The following is a 21539-nucleotide window of genomic DNA, read 5'->3' on the forward strand; positions in this document are numbered from 1 at the left end:
TGTTCTCCTGCTGTGTCCTTGTTTAGGCCTTGTCCCCTGCTTTCTGACTTTCTCTCCCGCCGCTCCTTGTTTGCACGCTGCCCTGTAGCTGTACTGCCATTTCAATTCCCGTTAAGGTGTCTGCCCTCACTCAATACAGGCCTTCATACAAACTGTTCCCTCTGCAGAATGGAACACTCTTCTTCCTTCACTTTGTCTTACTTCCCCCTTCTTTTCGCTGCACATCCCCCTGCTCATCCGTTGGATCTCAGCTCTAGTATCACTTCTCGGAAGTCTCCCGTTACCCGCCATAGACTAACATACTAGCTCTTTGGTCTGTGGTTCCGTGGTACTAACTGTCTGTGTTATTTGCCTCATTGTCTCCTCTCAGATGGCTGTGAGCTCTCGGAAGAGAAGAGCCACCATTGCAGTGTTTAATTCAGTGTCTGGCACAGAGCATGTGCCTAATGAAAGACATGCCAAGTGTGGTCACTGCTTGAGCTGTATTCTTCTAGCTAAGATCAAATCAGTTATCTCTGGAAATTCATATTAGCACTTTCAGGCGTCCAGACTGTTGTTTTAGTAAGTAGTTTCCTCTGCTTCTTTGTTGCTTGTTTATGTGCTGTGATGCTTTGTTATTCTCTTCTTTCCTCTTTCTCCTCTTCTTCCTTATTCTCCTTTCTTTCTCCTGTTTCCTCCTCTTCATCCGCTTCTTAGATTTTCTGTGCCCTCTTTCGCTTTTTCTTCTTCTGTTTTTCCACTTCTTTTTTCCTTCCTTATACTCTTCTGTCCGCCCTCTCCCTCTGTCTTCTCTTCCTTCCCCCTGTCCCTTTCTGCTTTCCTGCAGGAGAGATCTGCATCCAATCTTGATTTCTAGTTTTATACCCAGATAAGGATGGACAGGGACTAGAGTTCGTTGGTGTGTGTGTGATTCAATAGTTCCTCTGTCTCTCCAGCAGAAAAATGGCCAGACTGTTTGCTTTAGTTCAGATTAAGCTATAGTTAAGAAAATTTTTTGGACATTTTCTCTCCAGAGGGATAGTAAAGGATATATAAAATGCATAGATTAGAAGGAAGAATATAACTATTTTAACGAGTACCTCCTCTCTTCTATCTTATAATAGATGCTCTGTTATATTACTTTGGTCATTTCCCTGTGTCTTCTTTTGTAATAAGAAGAGTTGCTAAATTAAGTAACATTACCTTGATAGAAAGGTTATATAGTAGAAAACTCTTCTTCTTTTGTTGAAAATTTATTTTATTGAGATGTAGTTGATTTACAGTATTGTGTTAATTTCCTCTTGGAGCAAAGTGATTCAGTTTTATATATATGTGTGTATACACACACACACACACACATTCTTTTTCATATTTTTTCCTCTATGGTTTGTCACAGGATATTGAATATAGTTCCCTGTGCTATATAGTGGCACCTTGTTGTTTATTCATTTATAGGATATATAATAATTTGCATCTGTTGATCCCAGAATTCCTCTGCAGGAGACTCGGCTTTGATCCCTGGGTAGGGAAGATCCCCTGGAGGAGGGCATGACAGCCTCCTCTAGTATTCTCGCCTGGAGAATCCTATGGACAGAGAAGACTGGTGGGCTATAGTCAATGGGATTGCAAAGAGCTTGCAATTGCAAAGTGACTTAGCACGCATGCACACATAGGAGAAATTGTATGGTATTTGTCTTTCTCTTTCTGACTTAACTTTATTTAGTATGATCATCTCTATGTCCATCCATGTTATTGCAGATGGCATTATTTCATTCTTTTTATGGCTAAGTAATATTCCATTGTATATATGTGCCACATCTTCTTTATCCATTCATCCATCAGTGGGCATTTAGGTTTTCTATGTCTGGCTGTTGTGAATAATGCTGCTATGAATATAGGGGTGCATGTATTTTTTTTTTAATTATAGTTCTGTCTAGATATATGCCCAGGATTGGGATTGCTGAATTATATGGCAATTCTATTTTCAGTTTTTTGCTAAACCTCCATAGTGGCTGCACCGATTTACATTCCTACCAACAGTGTAGGGGGTTTCCTAGAAAACTGTTACTCTGAAGGTATAATCCTTGGGGCCACTTGGCTTGTATAAGATGCAAGTTGTTAATTTAAATTCCTATGCAGATATTTAGTGAGTGAAAAGATTAAATGAAAATATCTTATTTTCACTGATGTAAAAATTTGACAGTGAACCTATAATTAATGAGATTGGTAACTGAAAATCATGCAAATCTATATACCTGGTAAATTGATTTATTATCTCTAATTTGTTATTGACTAAACAAAGGGATCTAAAAAGACTTGATGTACAGGCTTTTAAATAAACTTGTCAAAGTCATTAAATATCTAAAATAAAATTAAAGGTCTTAAATGTAAGTTATTTTTTTAAAGTGTACATAATTAATCTTGAAAGCATGCCTTTGTGTTTTACATAGAATGCTTGGTACATAATAGGTGTTTAGTTCCTTACCACTCAAAAATATGCTGACTGTTGTTCAGTCACTAAGTTGTGTCTGCCTCTTTGCAAGCCCATTAGATGGCCGCATTCCAGGCTTCCCTGTCCTTCAGTATCTCCTGGAGTTTGCTCAAGTTCATGTCTATTGAGTTGGTGATGCTATCTAACCTTGTCATCCTCTGTGGCCCCCTTCTCCTTTTGCCTTCCATCTTTTCCAACATCAGGGTCTTTCCAGTGAGTCAGCTCTTTGTATCCAGTGGCCAAAGTATTGGAGCTTCAGCTTCAGCATCAGTCCTTCCAATGAATATTCAGGGTTGATTTCCTTTGGAATTGACTGGTTTGATCTCCTTGCAGTCCAATGTATATATTATTATATATAATATATGTAGTATTATATACTATATAATATATAGTATATACCATATGTGTTTATGCATATACATATGCATATAACCAGGGAATATAGAATTGTTGTACCTGGACTCATGATATATGGAAACTGTGAGATAATAAATTTACACTATTTAAGGCTTTAGATTTATAATAATTTGTTACACTGCAGTATATACCTAATACACAGGATAACAGGTTTTAAGCAGTTTTACTTTCCGTGGTTTTTCATATTGATTGGGTCCAGTTCAAGTTTTACCTCATTCTTCATATAAATCCACATAGACGTTTCACTGTGGGTCATTGTCATATTCTGTTGATTGCAGATTCCCAGGAGTTAGCAGTTGACAGGTGTGAGCAGATACGTGTAGAGCCCAGAGAGAAAATTAACATCTGTAGAAGACCTCTTAGGAGAAGGCAATGGCACCCCACTCCAGTACTCTTGCCTGGAAAATCCCATGGACGGAGGAGCCTGGTGGGCTGCAGTCCATGGGGTCGCTAAGAGTCGGACACGACTGAGCGACTTCACTTTCACTTTTCACTTTCATGCATTGGAGAAGGAAATGGCAACCCACTCCAGTGTTCTTGCCTGGAGAATCCCAGGGACGGGGGAGCCTGGTGGGCTGCCGTCTATGGGGTCGCACAGAGTCGGACACGACTGAAGTGACTTAGCAGCAGCAGCAGAAGAAGACCTCTTATGTTATAGTTCATGTGTCTTTTGTTTCCTTTGTTCTTTTTCTTTACATCAAAGAATATGCGATATGATTTCCACTTTACTGTTGAGAAACCAAGTCCTGAAGTACTTTGTGGCTTGTGTGAAGTAATTGACCTCAATCACCTCTAAGAATGGGGGAGCAATTCACTCCCGCATACTTGTGACTTAAAAATCCTATCTTTTGAAATATTTTTGTATAATGGCTAGAACAGTCTATGATAACCCTAGTCTAGTTCTGTGTAAAATTTTGAGGCATACCTGTATTCTTGTTGCAGAATGTAAATTCATTTTGAAACAAGGTCAACTGTATGATTCCCAAGGAATTAGTAACAGTATCTGCTGTGTACATTAATTTCCTTGCAGAGTAGATGGAGAGTTTTATAATGGAACTGAGAAAATAGGTCTCATCTTATATCCAAAGCAATTTATTCCTTTAGTTAATGAGATGTGAAATAATATTTAGTAAACATGAATTACTTAATCACCATCTAAACAGTGGACCTTGGTTGAGACTGTGTGCCTGCTAAGTGGCTTCAGTCATGTCCAGGTCTTTGCAACCTCATGGACTGTAGCCCACCGGGCTTCTCTGTCCATGGGATTCTCCAGGCAAGAATACTGTAGTGGTTTGCCATTCCCTTCTCCAGGGGATCTTCGTGATCCAGGAATCGAACCCAGGTCTCCTGCACTGCAGGCAGATGCTTTACCCTCTGAGCCATCAGGGAGGACCTGGTGTTGAGGCTGTCCTCCTTTATCTTGCGCCTGGCTGTGCCTGGCTAGTTCTTAAAGCACCTGTGAGGAAGAGCATAGAAAAAAAGCCTCTTTTCACACCTTATTTGTAAATGGGCAAAGGGAAAGGAGCAGAGTCCTGGAAGTTGATACTAGACTTAGAATCACAGATACAGACATTTTTAAGGATAAGTTCTTTGAGAAGTATTATTCATTTGATGTCTAATGTTATGTGTGCTGCAAAATTTGTTGAATTGTGGGATCTTCATTAGAATTTTACCATTTGTCATTAAGCATCTTATCCTGAGTTTTTGTTTTGATTGAGAGAATTTTCTTTTCAGATTTTAAATGTGTTATATATAGCAAGACAGTGTTTTGTCTACTCCCCTTCTGTTGCTTGTGAAATCAAAGGGCATTTATCATTCTGATGAAACTTGATAATGCCCAGACATGCTTCCTGCTTGTCCTTATAACCATAAAAGTCTCAAAGTTATATTATATGAAATTTCAAAGTAAATTGATTTTTATGGATAAATATAAAACAATTTAAAATGTGCCTTTAAAAACTATATCAGTTCAGTTCAGTTCAGTCGCTCAGTCATGTCTGACTCTTTGCCACCCCATGAACCGAGGCACTCCAGGCTTTCCCTGTCCATCACCAACTCCTGGTATCCACCCAAATCCATGTCCATCGAGTCGGTGATGCCATCCAGCCATCTCATCCTGTCGTCCCCTTCTCCTCCTGACCCCAATCCCTCCCAGAATCAGGGTCTTCTCCAAAGAGTCAACTCTTCACATGAGGTGGCCAAAGTATTGGAGTTTCAGCTTTAGCATCAGTCCTTCCAATGAACACCCAGGACTGGTCTCCTTTAGGATGGACTGGTTGGATCTCCTTGCAGTCCAAGGGACTCTCAAGAGTCTTCTCCAACACCACAGTTCAAAAGCATCAATTCTTCGGTGCTCAGCTTTCTTTATAGTCCAACTCTCACATCCATACATGACCACTGGAAAAACCATAGCCTTGACTAGATGGACCTTTGTTGACAAAGTAATGTCTCTGCTTTTTAATATGCTGTCTAGGTTGGTCATAACTTTCCTTCCAAGGAGTAAGCGTCTTTTAAGTTCATGGCTGCAGTCAGCATCTGCAGTGATTTTGGAGCCCCAAAAATAAAGTCTGACACTGTTTCCACTGTTTCCCCATCTATCTGCCATAAAGTGATGGGACTGGAATCCATGATCTTCATTTTCTGAATGTTAAGCTTTAAGCCAACTTTTTCACTCTCCTCTTTCAATTTCATAAGAGGCTCTTTAGTTCTTCACTTTCTGCCATAAGGGTGGTGTCATCTGCATATCTGAGGTTATGGATATTTCTCCCGGCGATCTTGATTCCAGCTTGTGCTTCCTCCAGCCCAGCGTTTCTCATGATGTGCTCTGCATATAAGTTAAACAAGCAGGGTGACAATATACAGCCTTGACATACTCCTTTTCCTATTTGGAACCAGTCTGTTGTTCCATGTCCAGTTCTAACTTTGCTTCCTGACCTGCATACAGGTTTCTCAAGAGGCAGGTCAGGTGATCTGGTATGCCTATCTCTTGCAGAATTTTCTGGTTTCCAGTAATTCTGATAGGCACACCTGCCCCAGAGTCTACTCAGCTGTGGCACTATTGACAGTTTGGGTGGATGTTTCTGTTACAGGAGACTATCCTGAGCAGCATCCCTGGCCTCTTGTCACTAGATGCTAATAATACCCACCAAGTTGTGACAACCAAATGTGTCCCAGACATTGCCAAATGTCCTCTAGAGAGCAAAATTGCCTCTGGTTGAGAACCAGTGCTCTAGTTTATCACTGAGTTAGCCAGTGTAGTTACCTTTCCTTGATGGTTATGTGATAACTGAACATTTTTGTTTTATAAAGGACCTCCTGGCACGAGGTATGTAAGTCTCTCCAAGACGATTGCAAACCTCTAAGAAAGGAGGCGCTTTCTTTTTGTATACAACCCACTCCAGTGTTATTGCCTGGAGAATCCCAGGGACGGGGGAGCCTGGTGGGCTTCCATCTATGGGGTCGCACAGAGTTGGACACGACTGAAGCGACTTAGCAGCAGCAGCAGCAAACATGTGAGAATCTGGTCAATATAGTTGTGTATGTTCTCCTAAAAGTGGTATTTCAGTTTCGTTTACACAGTCACATTAATCTGTTGGTGGAGAAAGAAATGGCAGTCCACTCCAGCACTCTTGCCTGGAAAATCCCATGGACGGAAGAGCCTGATAGGCTACAGTCCATGGGGTCGCAAAGAGTTGGACAGGACTGAGCGGCTTCACTTCATTTCACTTAATCTGTTGGATAAACTGATTCAGCTTCATGCAGGTTATATTAAGATTTTAGATTCATTTTGCAAATGTTCGGGAAAAGATGTATTTGACTTTATGGTTTAAGATCTGCTTTTTTCTCTCAAATAATTTCAAGACACAACAGTGACTTTAATTTGCATACCTTGATTTCCAGTTGTAAAACTGCATTTTAAATCTTGAAGGAATTATTCTGAAGCATGTGTTCAGATTTCAGTTTACAGTGAAATTCTATAGCCAAATAAACCTTTAAAAATAAAAGGCTATAGAAGGAATGCATGCATATAAACTTGGTGTTGGCAACTTAAAGGAACCACTGAAATAACTTTCTTTAGCACAAGGAACATCTGCTTCAACATCATGCTATTTCTTGATTTCTCTTAAAATCTTTTAACACATTTTGTGAAATCTGCTCTGTCTGTATCTTTAACATATTCATAATTCTTTGATTGTCATTCATTATTCTAAGGCTGCATTCAGATATGGTAAAAATTTACTTTTCATTAGTAACTGATAAATATAGCTTGCAAAAAAGGTACTGTTAAGCAGTTTCAAAGAATTCTCATGTCTCTTTTTACCCCCAAGCCGTGTAAGCCAGATTTATACTATAACATGATGTACGTGGCTTTATTTCCTGTTTAGTATGAGTTTCTGGGCCTGCTACATTCAATTTTAAGATCTATACATAATTTCAGTTTCTAAAAAGGGATTAAGATATCTATTCTAAAAAGTATATCATAAAAAGCTTTATGATTGAGTTTATAATGATTTTAATTATTAAAGCTTTATTAAGTTTCAATCTGTAGTGCTTTTAATTTTTCATATGAATTTTTATAATATATGAGTAAACTTCTCCAAAGCCTTGCAGATTCTGAATTTCTTTTCTCTTTAAAGGTTCTTTCTCGTGGAGAAGTTATTCATGTGAAGATCCTTGGAGTTTTGGCTCTTATTGATCAGGGTGAAACAGATTGGAAATTAATTGCTATCAATGTGAATGATCCTGAAGCCTCAAAATTTCATGGTAAGTCTGTAACTCTCCAGAAACAGAAGTAGATCAGCGTGTCATTGGAATTCTTAGGATTTAAAAGGGGCTTGTGTAAAGCACAATGTATGTATTTGGGAGTTAAATTTATATGCTTTTTTCTAATTCTCTCTCCATGGACTATGAAGGGCAGTTCAGTATGATTGTGTCTGAGTTGTGCCATACTACTGGGAGGAACAGGAGAAAGAAAAGGATGCAGACAAACATGGTAGTTCACACTAAGAAAGTACATTGGATGGCTTTCCTTCCCCCTCACCTCTGTCCCTCTCACCCTTCCTCCTTTCTTAAATCCCTATTTTGTTCATTTGAATAACAGGAGAAAATAAAGTGGGGGGGGCGGGTGTTCATCAGGGACATGTTGGTTGTGTTAGTCACTCAGTCGTGTCTATTACCCCATGAACTATGGCTCAGCAGACTCCTCTGCCCATGGAATTCTCCAAGCAAGCATCGTGGAATGGGTTGCCATTTCCTTCCCAGGGGATCTTCCCAACGCAGGGATTGAACCCTGCTCTACCACATTGCAGGCAGATTCTTTACCATCTGAGTCACCAGGAAAGTGACTAGGGAAGCCATCAAGGACATAGACTGTTCTTATACCTAGTTTTTGTTTTCTCTTGTACAATTGAAGGGAAAGATAACTGCCCTCTAGCAAAATTTTGATGTCCTGGAAATTTAAATTCCCAAAATAGTTTGTGTGGTGAAGACTTGACTTTCCTTGGAGTCAGACAGACTTCAGTTTTCATTCTGGCTGTGCTACTTCCTACCCAAGTGACTTTGGATAAATCATTTAATCTTTCTGAATATCAGTTTGCTCATCTATCAGTGGAGGTAATTATACCTACTTGTGAGGTTGTTCACAGTATAAGAGATGATTTACTTAAAGAATCTGGCTGTCACATCAAGTGTTGAATATATGGCCACTATTATTGTTCTTTCACCAATTTTTCCCCCTGTTTTTCTAACCTTTCTCCTTTTGGTTTCATCCTTATTCAGGATCCTGTTTTTTTCTAGGCCTCAATTCTTATCTAAACTGGAAAGTATACCATTTCTGAATTGACTGAAACTCATTAACACATTTTTTCTCCTAATTTATCTGCATTTAAAATCTTTTCTTGAACATGGAGCAAGAGAAATTTTATGCCATTCTTGCTTGCAATTGAGAAAGGAAGGGGTCTGATAGGGTAAACTACATATAACCTCAGGGCCAAAACTAAAACATGAAAAGTACAATTAAAATATGAGACTGAGCCCATATTAAACCATATATATTTCTTATCTAATTATTTTACCCTGAGTTTCTTTATTATCATATTTCTCATATATATATATATGTATATGTATGCATATATATGTGTGTATGTATATGCAACAAGAGTAAATAACCAGCTTAAGAGTTTTTTTTAATACATTAGCTTCTCCTCTAATGAGACCTGATAATATAATGATGAAACAGCCAGCAAAAACAAATCATTCAGCTAATTCACTTGTGATGTGGCACACTAAAGTCACAAAATGTGCTGACGAATGTCCCTTTAAACTGGAGAGGCTGAGAGTCTAAGGAAACTAGTCTTTACCCAATACTGTTGGAGATGTGATTTAACATCTTAAATTCCCTAACATAGGCAAACACTGGTTATTATTCTTAATTTAGAAGACTCTCAAAGGATTTAAATAATTTACCCAAGTTTGCACTTTTACTAAGTAGTAGAACCATGATTTGAACTCATTTTGGTCTGATTATAAAGTCTGCTATCCATGAAAGGAGAAATTAACAATAACACAATAATAGTGGGAGACTTTAATACCCCACTTACACCTTTGGATAGATCAACTAAACAGAAAATTAACAAGGAAACACAAACTTTAAACGATACAGTTAGACCTAATTGATATCTATAGGACATTTCATCCCAAAACAATGAATTTCACCTTTTTCTCAAGCGCACATGGAACCTTCTCCAGGATAGATCACATCCTGGGCCATAAAGCTAGCCTTGGTAAATTCAAAAAAACAGAAATCATTCCAAGCATTTTTTCTGACCACAATGCAGTAAGATTAGATCTCAATTACAGGAGAAAAACTATTAAAAATTCCAACATATGGAGGCTGAACAACACGCTGCTGAATAACCAACAAATCACAGAAGAAATCAAAAAAGAAATCAAAATTTGCATAGAAACGAATGAAAATGAAAACACAACAACCCAAAACCTGTGGGACACGGTAAAAGCAGTCCTAAGGGGAAAGTTCATAGCAATACAGGCACACCTCAAGAAACAAGAAAAAAGTCAAATAAATAACCTAACTCTACACCTAAAGCAACTAGAAAAGGAAGAAATGAAGAACCCCAGGGTTAGTAGAAGGAAAGAAATCTTAAAAATTAGAGCAGAAATAAATGCAAAAGAAACAAAAGAGACCATAGCAAAAATCAACAAAACCAAAAGCTGGTTCTTTGAAAGGATAAATAAAATTGACAAACCATTAGCCAGACTCATCAAGAAACAAAGGGAGAAAAATCAAATCAACAAAATTAGAAACGAAAATGGAGAGATCACAACAGACAACACAGAAATACAAAGGATCATAAGAGACTACTATCAACAATTATATGCCAATAAAATGGACAATGTGGAAGAAATGGACAAATTCTTAGAAAAGTACAACTTTCCAAAACTGGACCAGGAAGAAATAGAAAATCTTAACAGACCCATCACAAGCATGGAAATTGAAACTGTAATCAAAAATCTTCCAGCAAACAAAAGCCCCGGTCCAGACAGCTTCACAGCTGAATTCTACCAAAAATTTAGAGAAGAGCTAACACCTATCCTGCTCAAACTCTTCCAGAAAATTGCAGAGGAAGAGAAACTTCCAAACTCATTCTATGAGGCCACCATCACCCTAATACCAAAACCTGACAAAGATGCCACAAAAAAAGAAAACTACAGGCCAATATCACTGATGAACATAGATGCAAAAATCCTTAACAAAATTCTAGCAATCAGAATCCAACAACACATTAAAAAGATCATACACCATGATCAAGTGGGCTTTATCCCAGGGATGCAAGGATTCTTCAATATCCGCAAATCAATCAATGTAATACACCACATTAACAAATTGAAAAATAAAAACCATATGATTATCTCAATAGATGCAGAGAAAGCCTTTGACAAAATTCAACATCCATTTATGATAAAAACTCTCCAGAAAGCAGGAATAGAAGGAACATACCTCAACATAATAAAAGCTATATATGACGAACCCACAGCAAACATTATCCTCAATGGTGAAAAATTGAAAGCATTTCCTCTAAAGTCAGGAACAAGACAAGGGTGCCCACTTTCACCATTACTATTCAACATAGTTTTGGAAGTTTTGGCCACAGCAATCAGAGCAGAAAAAGAAATAAAAGGAATCCAAATTGGAAAAGAAGAAGTAAAACTCTCACTATTTGCAGATGACATGATCCTCTACATAGAAAACCCTAAAGATTCCACCAGAAAATTACTAGAAATAATCAATGACTATAGTAAAGTTGCAGGATATAAAATCAACACACAGAAATCCCTTGCATTCCTATACACTAATAATGAGAAAACAGAGAAATTAAGGAAACAATTCCATTCACCATTGCAACGGAAAGAATAAAATACTTAGGAATATATCTACCTAAAGAAACTAAAGACCTATATATAGAAAACTATAAAACACTGGTGAAAGAAATCAAAGAGGACACTAATAGATGGAGAAATATACCATGTTCATGGATTGGAAGAATCAATATAGTGAAAATGAGTATACTACCCAAAGCAATTTATAGATTCAACGCAATCCCTATCAAGCTACCAACAGTATTCTTCACAGAGCTAGAACAAATAATTTCACAATTTGTATGGAAATACAAAAAACCTCGAATAGCCAAAGGGATCTTGAGAAAGAAGAATGGAACTGGAGGAATCAACCTACCTGACTTCAGGCTCTACTACAAAGCCACAGTTATCAAGACAGTATGGTACTGGCACAAAGACAGAAATATTGATCAATGGAATAAAATAGAAAGCCCAGAGAGAAATCCACGCACATATGGACACCTTATCTTTGACAAAGGAGGCAAGAATATACAATGGATTAAAGACAATCTCTTTAACAAGTGGTGCTGGGAAATCTGGTCAACCACTTGTAAAAGAATGAAACTAGAACACTTTCTAACACCATACACAAAAATAAACTCAAAATGGATTAAAGATCTAAACATAAGACCAGAAACTATAAAACTCCTAGAGGAGAACATAGGTAAAACACTCTCCGACATACATCACAGCAGGATCCTCTATGACCCACCTCCCAGAATATTGGAAATAAAAGCAAAAATAAACAAATGGGACCTAATTAACCTTAAAAGCTTCTGCACATCAAAGGAAACTATTAGCAAGGTGAAAAGACAGCCTTCAGAATGGGATAAAATAATAGCAAATGAAGCAACTCACAAAGAACTAATCTCAAAAATATACAAGCAACTCCTGCAGCTCAACTCCAGAAAAATAAACGACCCAATCAAAAAATGGGCCAAAGAACTAAATAGACATTTCTCCAAAGAAGACATACAGATGGCTAACAAACACATGAAAAGATGCTCAACATCACTCATTATCAGAGAAATGCAAATCAAAACCACTATGAGGTACCATTTCACACCAGTCAGAATGGCTGCAATCCAAAAGTCTACAAATAATAAATGCTGGAGAGGGTGTGGAGAAAAGGGAACCCTCTTACACTGTTGGTGGGAATGCAAACTAGTACAGCCACTATGGAGAACAGTGTGGAGATTCCTTAAAAAACTGGAAATAGAACTGCCTTATGATCCAGCAACCCCACTGCTGGGCATACACACTGAGGAAACCAGAAGGGAAAGAGACACGTGTACCCCAGTGTTCATCGCAGCACTGTTTATAATAGCCAAGACATGGAAGCAACCTAGATGTCCATCAGCAGATGAATGGATAAGAAAGCAGTGGTACATGTACACAATGGAGTATTACTCAGCCATTAAAAAGAGTACATTTGAATCAGTTCTAATGAGGTGGATGAAACTGGAGCCTATTATACAGAGTGAGGTAAGCCAGAAGGAAAAACATAAATACAGTATACTAACGCATATATATGGAATTTAGAAAGATGGTAACAATAACCCTGTGTACGAGACAGCAAAAGAGACACTGATGTATAGAACAGTCTTATGGACTCTGTGGGAGAGGGAGAGGGTGGGAAAATTTGGGAGAATGGCAATGAAACATGTAAAATATCATGTAGGAAACGAGTTGCCAGTCCAGGTTCGATGCACGATGCTGGATGCTTGGGGCTGGTGCACTGGGACGGCCCAGAGGGAGGGTATGGGGAGGGAGGAGGGAGGAGGGTTCGGGATGGGGAACATATGTATACCTGTGGCGGATTCATTTTGATATTTGGCAAAACTAATACAATTATGTAAAGTTTAAAAATAAAATAAAATTAGAAAAAAAAAAAAAAAGTCTGCTATCTATCTACCATACTATACTGAGTAGTTCATGTTTGTGTAATTTTTACAGTATTTGTAACTAGCAGTTTTGAAACCAAATTACATAAGATAAGTATGTTACTCCTAGAGTTTCCTAAAGGTTAGAATGCAAATATTAATGGACAGAGATCATTCCTAACCTTACTTTTTTCTTCACTACTTAGCCTGCTGTGTTGTCTGTGTTTTCATTAGCAGCTCTAAAGAGGAGAATCGGAAGGGATGAGAACTGAGAGATGCTCGCTAACACAGGGGTTGAAAGCTTCCTAAATTTGTGAAGAAATTTTTACAAAATCAGATTATATGACTTGATCACAATATTTAATAGCTCTATCTTGTATCACAATAATTCATCTTCTAAAGATACATAACTTATAATTCAGGAGAAGTTTAAGTATTGTAAGTACATGGCTTATTTTATATAATGTTACAGGTTAAAAATAGAACCTTGGCAAGGGTGAGGGGACCTCAGAAATAAAGGAATCAGCTTCATGATTTTGAGATTAGGGGAAATGTCTCTTGTAACAACTCATGGTTTAAATGTAGCACCATAAGAATGTATGTTTGGATTCATATGATTAAATAAATACTAGCGAATAGATGTTAAAAGTTTGATGCTATTTTCTATCGACTGTAAATCTTTGAAAATAAATCAACAGTATTTAATCTTAAACCAGGTAACTTTTAAACATTTTATTATATGTTCCTTTCCTTCTAAAATCACAAACACATGATTTTAGATGACTTTTTTTTTTTAATTATAAAAATAGTCATATATTTAGAAATAAAAGCTCAGAAGTATAAAAAAGATACATAAAATGAAAAGTAATGTTCCCTTTCCCACCCCCACCCCCAGTCTTACTTCTGGTATCTCCTTCCCGATATGTTTTTAGTTCTCGATTGGTAGCTTCTCTTCTGTAATCAATGTGCCTCATACCTCTGATTCTTTTCTTTCAAGTTGCTGCTTTGAAAGATTAGAAATTTAACATCTTATACATTTCTCAATTTTGTTACCACATTTCTTCTTCTGTTACTTAATAGCTCTAGGTATTACACTTCAAACTATATTTATTGCTTCATTAATTTTGAACAGTAACTCGTGGCTGCCCAGTGTAAAACCAGGACATTGAGGTTTCTACCCTTCTTTCCTTCTCTGCCCCTTGCCTCCCAGCTTCTCTCAGCTATACTATGAGTTCTCTAGTGTCAGCATTTATAATGTGTAGGTTCTGTTCTTTCACCATAGATGTTTATCATGTTTTGTCTCTTAAATCTGATAGTTGAAAACTACCAAATGGCATTTACAATATTATATGAGTGTCATTCACTTCGTTTATCATGCTGTTTATTGAATGACTGATCTTGGACAGGCCTGCTGCATAGCTGTCATCATGGGGTTTCTTTTCATTGCCTTTCTGGGTTATTGGTCCTATTCTTTCTTAGATTCTTTCATATTCTCTTTTTATTTTCATTTTTTGAATGGTGTACCTTTCCAAAAATTTTTACAGAAGATGCCTGGGAAAATTGAGCTCATACATGTCAGAGTCCAAACATGTCAGAAATAGTTTATTTTGTTTTGTTGGTCAACTTATACTTAAATACTCTTAAATTATCTAATGTAGTAAACTTAAGTATAAGTTACTGTATATGAGTTGAAATTTCTATCACAAAGGAGTATGATTTTTTAACAGTTTTAAACATTGTCATCTATACTTGGCATTTTTATTCAATATGAAGAAGGGTTAAAACCATGTAAGGAAGGGTAACTATCTGGAAATTTTTAAAAAAATCAGTAGTTTTCTGAAGATGTGTGCAATGTAGAAATGTGTAGAGAAATTTTTTTAATATTTCCTGTATATTTTAATTGTTACTTAGAAAGTAACAAAAAAATTGTTACTTAGAAATTGTTACTTAAAAAATAAGTCCCTGCTATTCATTTCTACTACCTTAAGAAAAGAAACTGTTTTTTACATGGTCAGTACCTATTTTTTCTTATTTGAAAACAAAGACAATTTATAGACAGTACACTTTATCTCTCTCTTTTTTTTCCATATTAATCTGAACACATTTATGTTTTTTGCAAGGAAGTTCTGGTGTTGTTTTATTTGTTAGGTAATAACTTCTTTGATCCTAATGAACATGTACAGACTTCAGTAGACTGTAATATCCTGTTTTAATGTGTATAGGTTTTTAAACTTTGACTTGACTGAACTAAAAGTGTCGTTGCATAAGAAAGCACATTTCAATTAGAAACTGGTTGCTAGCTATATTTGTTATTTTAACATTAATATTTAAATCTTCAAGTTTTGCCTCCTGAAATTGGAGTTCAGTTCAATTGCTCAGTCGTGTCCGACTCTTTGCAACCCCATGAATCGCAGCACGCCATGCCTCCCTGTCCATCACCAACTCCCGGAGTTCATTCAGACTCACATCCACCGAGTCAGTGATGCCATCCAGCCATCTCATCCTCTGTCGTCCCCTTCTCCTCCTGCCCCCAATCCCTCCCAGCATCAGAGTCTTTTCCAATGAGTCAACTCTTTGCATGAGGTGGCCAAAGTACTGGAATTTCAGCTTTAGCATCATTACTTCCAAAGAAATCCCAGGGCTGACCTCCTTCAGAATTGGAGTAGCCACTTTGAAAATCTAAAAAAAGTCTAAATAACACTTGCAAACAAATTCCTTATACTGTTTGGTAGAAAATTGGGCACTTTGACTGGGTCATTAACACTTGATGAGCACCAAGACTGTTTAATGCCCTGTAATTAGGTTCCAGCCCCTAATGCTCCTAATGGTACCTTAATTTGTAAGAGTTAATAAGACTCCTTATGTAGGGCAGCTAAGTTGTTAGTAGAGAATGTCTTGGCTGTTAGGGATAATAGTTCTTGGTTATGAAATAACCAAGTTCAGAGCTTTTTAAGAAGATTGAAATTGCAATCCTAGGGCATATGTCATTTCTTTGGTTAAAGCAAGCAGTTCCTATAATGTCAAGGTTCATATACTCACCAAACAGATGTTTGAACCTCTTCAGAACTGCCAATGATGCCTAAGGACCTCATGTCAGGTAAAGTAATGTCATGAGGAGATATTTTAAGCCTGGAGGCTATGTCAACTTGCAGAGTAATAAAAATTTATTTTCTTTGGTATTAAATGAAAACTGCTATCTGTTGTCCTGTAATAAATACTGCCTGTGCAATGATGTTAAAGTTTTCAAAAATTGATAAGCAGCACAATTATATTAATGTAGATACATTCTGGGATGAATAAATCATATGAGTAATAAGGGATTATTTAAAAGAGGCAGTTGAGACTTTTTCAAAGGCCAGCATTACACTTGTCCTGAAATTATCAAAATTTATCTTTATTTCATATTTGTATAATTTCACCTTACATTTAAAGAAATTTGAAAGTCAAACTATGTAGTTTCTTTTCTTTTCTTTCAAAGAAAGAAAGTGTTAGTCACTCAGTTGTGTCCAACTCTTTGCGATCCCATGAACTGTAGCCTGCCAGGCTCCTCTGTCCATGGAGTTCTGCAGGCGAGAACACTGGAGTGGGTTGCCATTTCCTTCTCCTGGGGATCTTCCCAACCCAGGGATTGAATGGGTCTCCTGCATTGCAGGCAGATTCTTTACCTTCTGAGCCACCAGGGAAGCTCATTTTCTTTAAAGGCCAAATATATTTGACTTAAATTTTCATGTGTTAACTAAATACTTCTAGTGCCCCTTCAATTATTATTTTAAAAATAAGCCAAATTAACTGATATTTGATTTGCTTAATTCCTGAAAAACAAGCTAATCTTGTCATTTAGGGAAAAAATAGGGCACAACATAGTAATCTTAGGGGAAAATATTCATGTTAACCTCTGTAACCTGAAAGGATGGCGTTGCATTTGCTTTCCTGCACATGTACTTGGTGCAGACAGGGGCTGGCATGTCACCATTGTCATCCTCAAAGCTCTAACACTTCTGGAACAACTACTGTATGTCTGGTAACTATGCTGAATGCTTCTTTGCAATATCTGCTTAATGTTTGCCTAAGTTCAGTCAAGATGTGCTGGTGTCCCCTCTCTCTCTCTTTTTTTTTTGAAATTAGGAAACTGAGAAATTGGTTGTTGGGGGCAGGGGTCAGTTGGTGACTTCTCTAAAGGCTTATGGGAGCCACTGGAATCCAGTTGCACTCCAGAGCCCATGCTCTTCACCACTGCATCACATCGCCCCTCATAAAAGTATCTGTGGCCTTGGTGTTCTGGGAGTGCTGACCACTTGCTCTTAAATAATTGAAACATCAGTGGGATAATTATGATTAGAAGTCCTAGTAAAAAAGATGGCTCTTTTGATCTTCATTCTTTTGATTTCATTAATAGGTATTGCTTAATAGGGCCTGGGTGGGTAGGGATGGAGTGTGGGAGGAAGTGGTTGAGGAATAGGAACAAATTGAGTAAAATGTACTGTAATTAAGAATAGAGTTAAAAAAAAAAAAGAATAGAATTAAATTACTGGGAATCTTTAGCCTTTTTTTTTGAACCTTGACCTCTACCAGTGTTTTTTCAGGCTTCAGTTATAGTCGTATGATGTGAGGAGTAGAGGAGACCTTAATTCTAAAACCCTCCCTTGTATGTATTAGTTATCAGACCTTAGAAAGGTCACATAACCTCCTGACGCATTCTTCATCTCTAATGTTGTGGGGTTGATCCTCTAGTCAGTAAATGGTCCCTAGAGTTTTTCTTCTCTAAATTTTGGTTGTTTTAGGAATATTTCAATCCATTATTTTTAGCCTGTCGTAAGACATCAATAATCTTCAGAGTTAGTGCTTAATGAAACACTTATAGGATCATGAGATAGATTTCTTGGGGACATTGGCACGTTTTTAGGAACTTTAGGGACGCTTTAAGTGGTGGAGCTGAAACTTCAGTGAAGGGCTGGCTGACCCAAAGTCTAAGCTTTTAGCCACTGGATTATGTGCTTCCAATTAAAATTAGGTTAGAAAAACATTTGGATTACTACATACAAGGCACTCGGATGGTTTTCATTTTGTTGGTCATGTAAAATTTCTCATGAAATGACAATGAATATTTATATTTTGGGAAATAAATCTACCAAGTCTTTTCCAAGAGTTTCTTGATACAGTACAGATAGTCTTTTATGTAGAAATGCTGTGATTGGTTTTAACTTATTTTGAAGTGTATTAATTTCCATTTTTTCATGATGTTAGTATATATTTTTAGTACAGACATTGATAAGATATGTAGACCAGTGTGGAAAACGTGAGAACCTTTGAGAGATCCCGAGTAAGTATAACAAAACTGTTCTCTGAGCTGGAACCTCTGTTTTTGATGTGGAAAATACAGTGAGTATTACAGGAGGCAATTATTATTTCTTATGAATGTTTATAAAATGTCATTAGAAACATATGTTCTGCTTCCTGTGGACTTTGTTTAGAGGCCGGTCACGCACATGTTTGGGCCTGTGAAAGCATCCTCCTCCTCCTCCTCCTCCTCCTTTCTTTTTTACTCTCTTTGGGCAGAACTTCAAACATAAGCACATTATCTATTATCTTTATTTTTTTAAAGTAATGTAAGGAGATATGGCATTACATTTGAGTTACTGGCTTTTGTCTAAAAATAGAGACAAAAATCCTCATCTGATTATAATGCTTTCCTCAGTTCATGTTGTCGTTTGTGAAAATAATGCTAGAGAAACAGCATTTTCATTTTCTTTTATCTTTTTCATGGAGGTACAGTTCTCCATATGGGGATGTGGGTGGGAAGTTAGAGGTGTGCATGATATATAGTTTGATAAATCTCCCTGAGTGATTTTATGGATTCTTTCTAGTTGAAAACCGTTCTGTTAATCTATCCTTCATTGCTGGCTAGATAATCCAGTCTTGGAACTAGAATAATTGATGACGGTTCTGATATATGTTCAGTTAGGAGATGAAATCACCTAACCAAATTTGATGATATTCGTCTCGCCACACATGTCCCTGGCCTCCATATTTTTCAGAAGTCTCCATACAGTTTTCCATAGTGACTGCACCAGTTTGCAATCCTCCCAGCAGTTTACAATGGCTCCCTTTTCTCTACACTCTCCCCAACATTTGTTACTCCTTGTCGTTTTGAGAATAGCCATTATAGCAGCTGTGAGGTGGAGTCTCATTGTAGCTTTGACCTGCACTTCCCTGATAGTGATGTTGAACATCTTTCCATATGCCTGTTGACCATCTGTATGTCTTTGGAAAAATGTCTGTTTAGATCTTCTGCCCATTTTTGAATTGGGGTTTTTTGTTGTTGTATTGTTATTGTAATGAGTTCTTGATATATTTTGGATGTTAGTCCATCATCAGATATACAACTAGCAAATATCTTCTCCCATTCAAAAGCAGGTTACCTTTTCATTTTAATAATGGTTTCCTTTGCTGCTCAGAAAAGCTGTTTAGGTTGATGTAGTCCCATTTGTTTATTTCTGCTTTTGTTAGGCTCCTCGCCTTTGGAATCAGATCCACAAAAATATTATTAAGGCTGATGTCAGTGAGGTTGCAGCCTGTGTTTTCTTCTGAGAAGTTTATGGTTTCAGATCTTTAATTGATTTTGAGTTAATTTTTGTATCTATTATATTTAGACCACTCTTTGTTTCACAGGTCGCTGAAACTCTCTTCATGTCTTTTCGGTCTTTCTTGCTTACTGTTCTCCAGACTGCATAATTTCCATTGTTCTGTCTTCTACTTGCCTGATTTTTCTGACATATCCAAGTTCTGCTATGAAATTCATCATTTTTCATTTCCGACTGTCCGTCATTTGTCTTCTTTTTTTGAAAGTTTCATAGTTTTTATTCCTCATCTGAGATTTCCACGTGTTCATGCATTGTGAACTTTCATATATTCCTGAAAGTCCTGGAGTATATTCATAATAACTACTTTAAAATCCTTGTTTGTATTGGTTCTCTCAGGATTGACTGCTTTTTCTCTTGATTAACTCTAGCAGATATTCCAATACATACAATAAATCATATGATTATCCTGCTTTTACCTGACAGGTATTTTTGTTCCATATTGAGTCAGCAGGGTGCTTTTTTGTTTTTAAGTATTTTGAGTTTTCCTTTTTTATAGTTTATCTATCTTGCTGTGGGTTAACTTGAGTGAATTTGTTGAAACATGAATTCTTTGCCTGATCTTTGTCAGATGTTTCTATTTTTTGTAAAGCAAAATGCTTTGGAAAGTTGCTGCTGCTGCTAAGTCACTTCAGTCATGTCCAACTCTCTGTAACCCCATAGATGGCAGCCGACCAGGCTCCCCTGTCCCTGGGATTCTCCAGGCAAGAACACTGGAGTGGGTTGCCATTTCCTTCTCCAATGCAAGAAAGTGAAAAGTGAAAGTGAAGTCGCTCAGTTGTGTCCGACTCTTAGCGACCCCATGGACCGCGGCCTACCAGGCTCCTCCATCCATGGGATTTTCCAGGCAAGAGTACTGAAGTGGGTTGCCATTGCCTTCTCCGAATTAAGTAAGAAGTTAGTTACAAATTCATTTGAGGACTGGTCTTTACCATAAGGAAAAATAGTATGTTTATAGAAGAATTTTATGAATATGTTATTTTTAGTGCTTATTTATATTATTCATGTCTATGCCTAAGTGGAAAAAGTGAAAGTCACTCAGTCGTATCTGACTCTTTGCGACCCCATGGACTATACAGTCCATGGAATTCTCCGGGCCAGAATACTGAAATGCGTAGCCTTTCCCTTCTCCAGGGGATCTTCCCAACCCAGGGATTGAACCCAGGTTTCCCGTATTGCACGTGGATTCTTTACCAGCTGAGCCACAAGGGAAGCCCCTAAGTGGAGAAGGGAATGGCAAACTACTTCAGCTTCTTGCCTTGAGAACCCCATGAACAGTATGAAAAGGCAAAGAGATAGGACACTGAAAGATGAACCCTCAGATCAGTAGGTATCCAATATGCTACTGGAGAATAGCAGAGAAATCACTCCAGAAAGAATGAAGAGCCTGAGCCAAAGTGGAAACCATACCCAGTTGTGGATGTGTCTATTGGTGAAAGTCAAGTCTGATGCTGTAAAGAACAATTTGTATAGGAATCTGGAGTGCTAGGTCGTGAATCAAGGTAAATTGGAGGTGGTCAAACAGGAGATGGCAAGAGTGAACATCGACATTTTAGGATCAATGAACTTAAATGGGCTAATTTAATTCAGTTCAGTTCAGTCACTCAGTCATGTCTGACTCTTTGCAACCCCATGAATCGCAGCACGCCAGGCCTCCCTGTCCATCACCAACTCCCAGAGTTCACTCAGACTCATGTCCATCGAGTCGGTGATGCC

The 21539-nt window shown here is 37.5% G+C and overlaps 1 protein-coding gene across 4 annotated transcripts in view; it reads left to right on the forward strand.

Moving 5' to 3' along the window:
- PPA2 (inorganic pyrophosphatase 2) overlaps positions 1-21539 on the forward strand; it is a 97852-nt gene that overhangs the window by 41481 nt on the left and 34832 nt on the right. For all 4 annotated transcript variants that reach the window (XM_061419476.1, XM_061419477.1, XM_061419478.1 and 1 more), the window contains one exon: positions 7525-7651. In XM_061419476.1, the coding sequence (XP_061275460.1) occupies positions 7525-7651 (127 nt within the window). The remainder of the gene's footprint in view (positions 1-7524; positions 7652-21539) is intronic.

This window comes from Bos javanicus, chromosome 6, assembly GCF_032452875.1.
Source record: "Bos javanicus breed banteng chromosome 6, ARS-OSU_banteng_1.0, whole genome shotgun sequence".
In the NCBI taxonomy this organism is placed as follows: domain Eukaryota; kingdom Metazoa; phylum Chordata; class Mammalia; order Artiodactyla; family Bovidae; genus Bos; species Bos javanicus.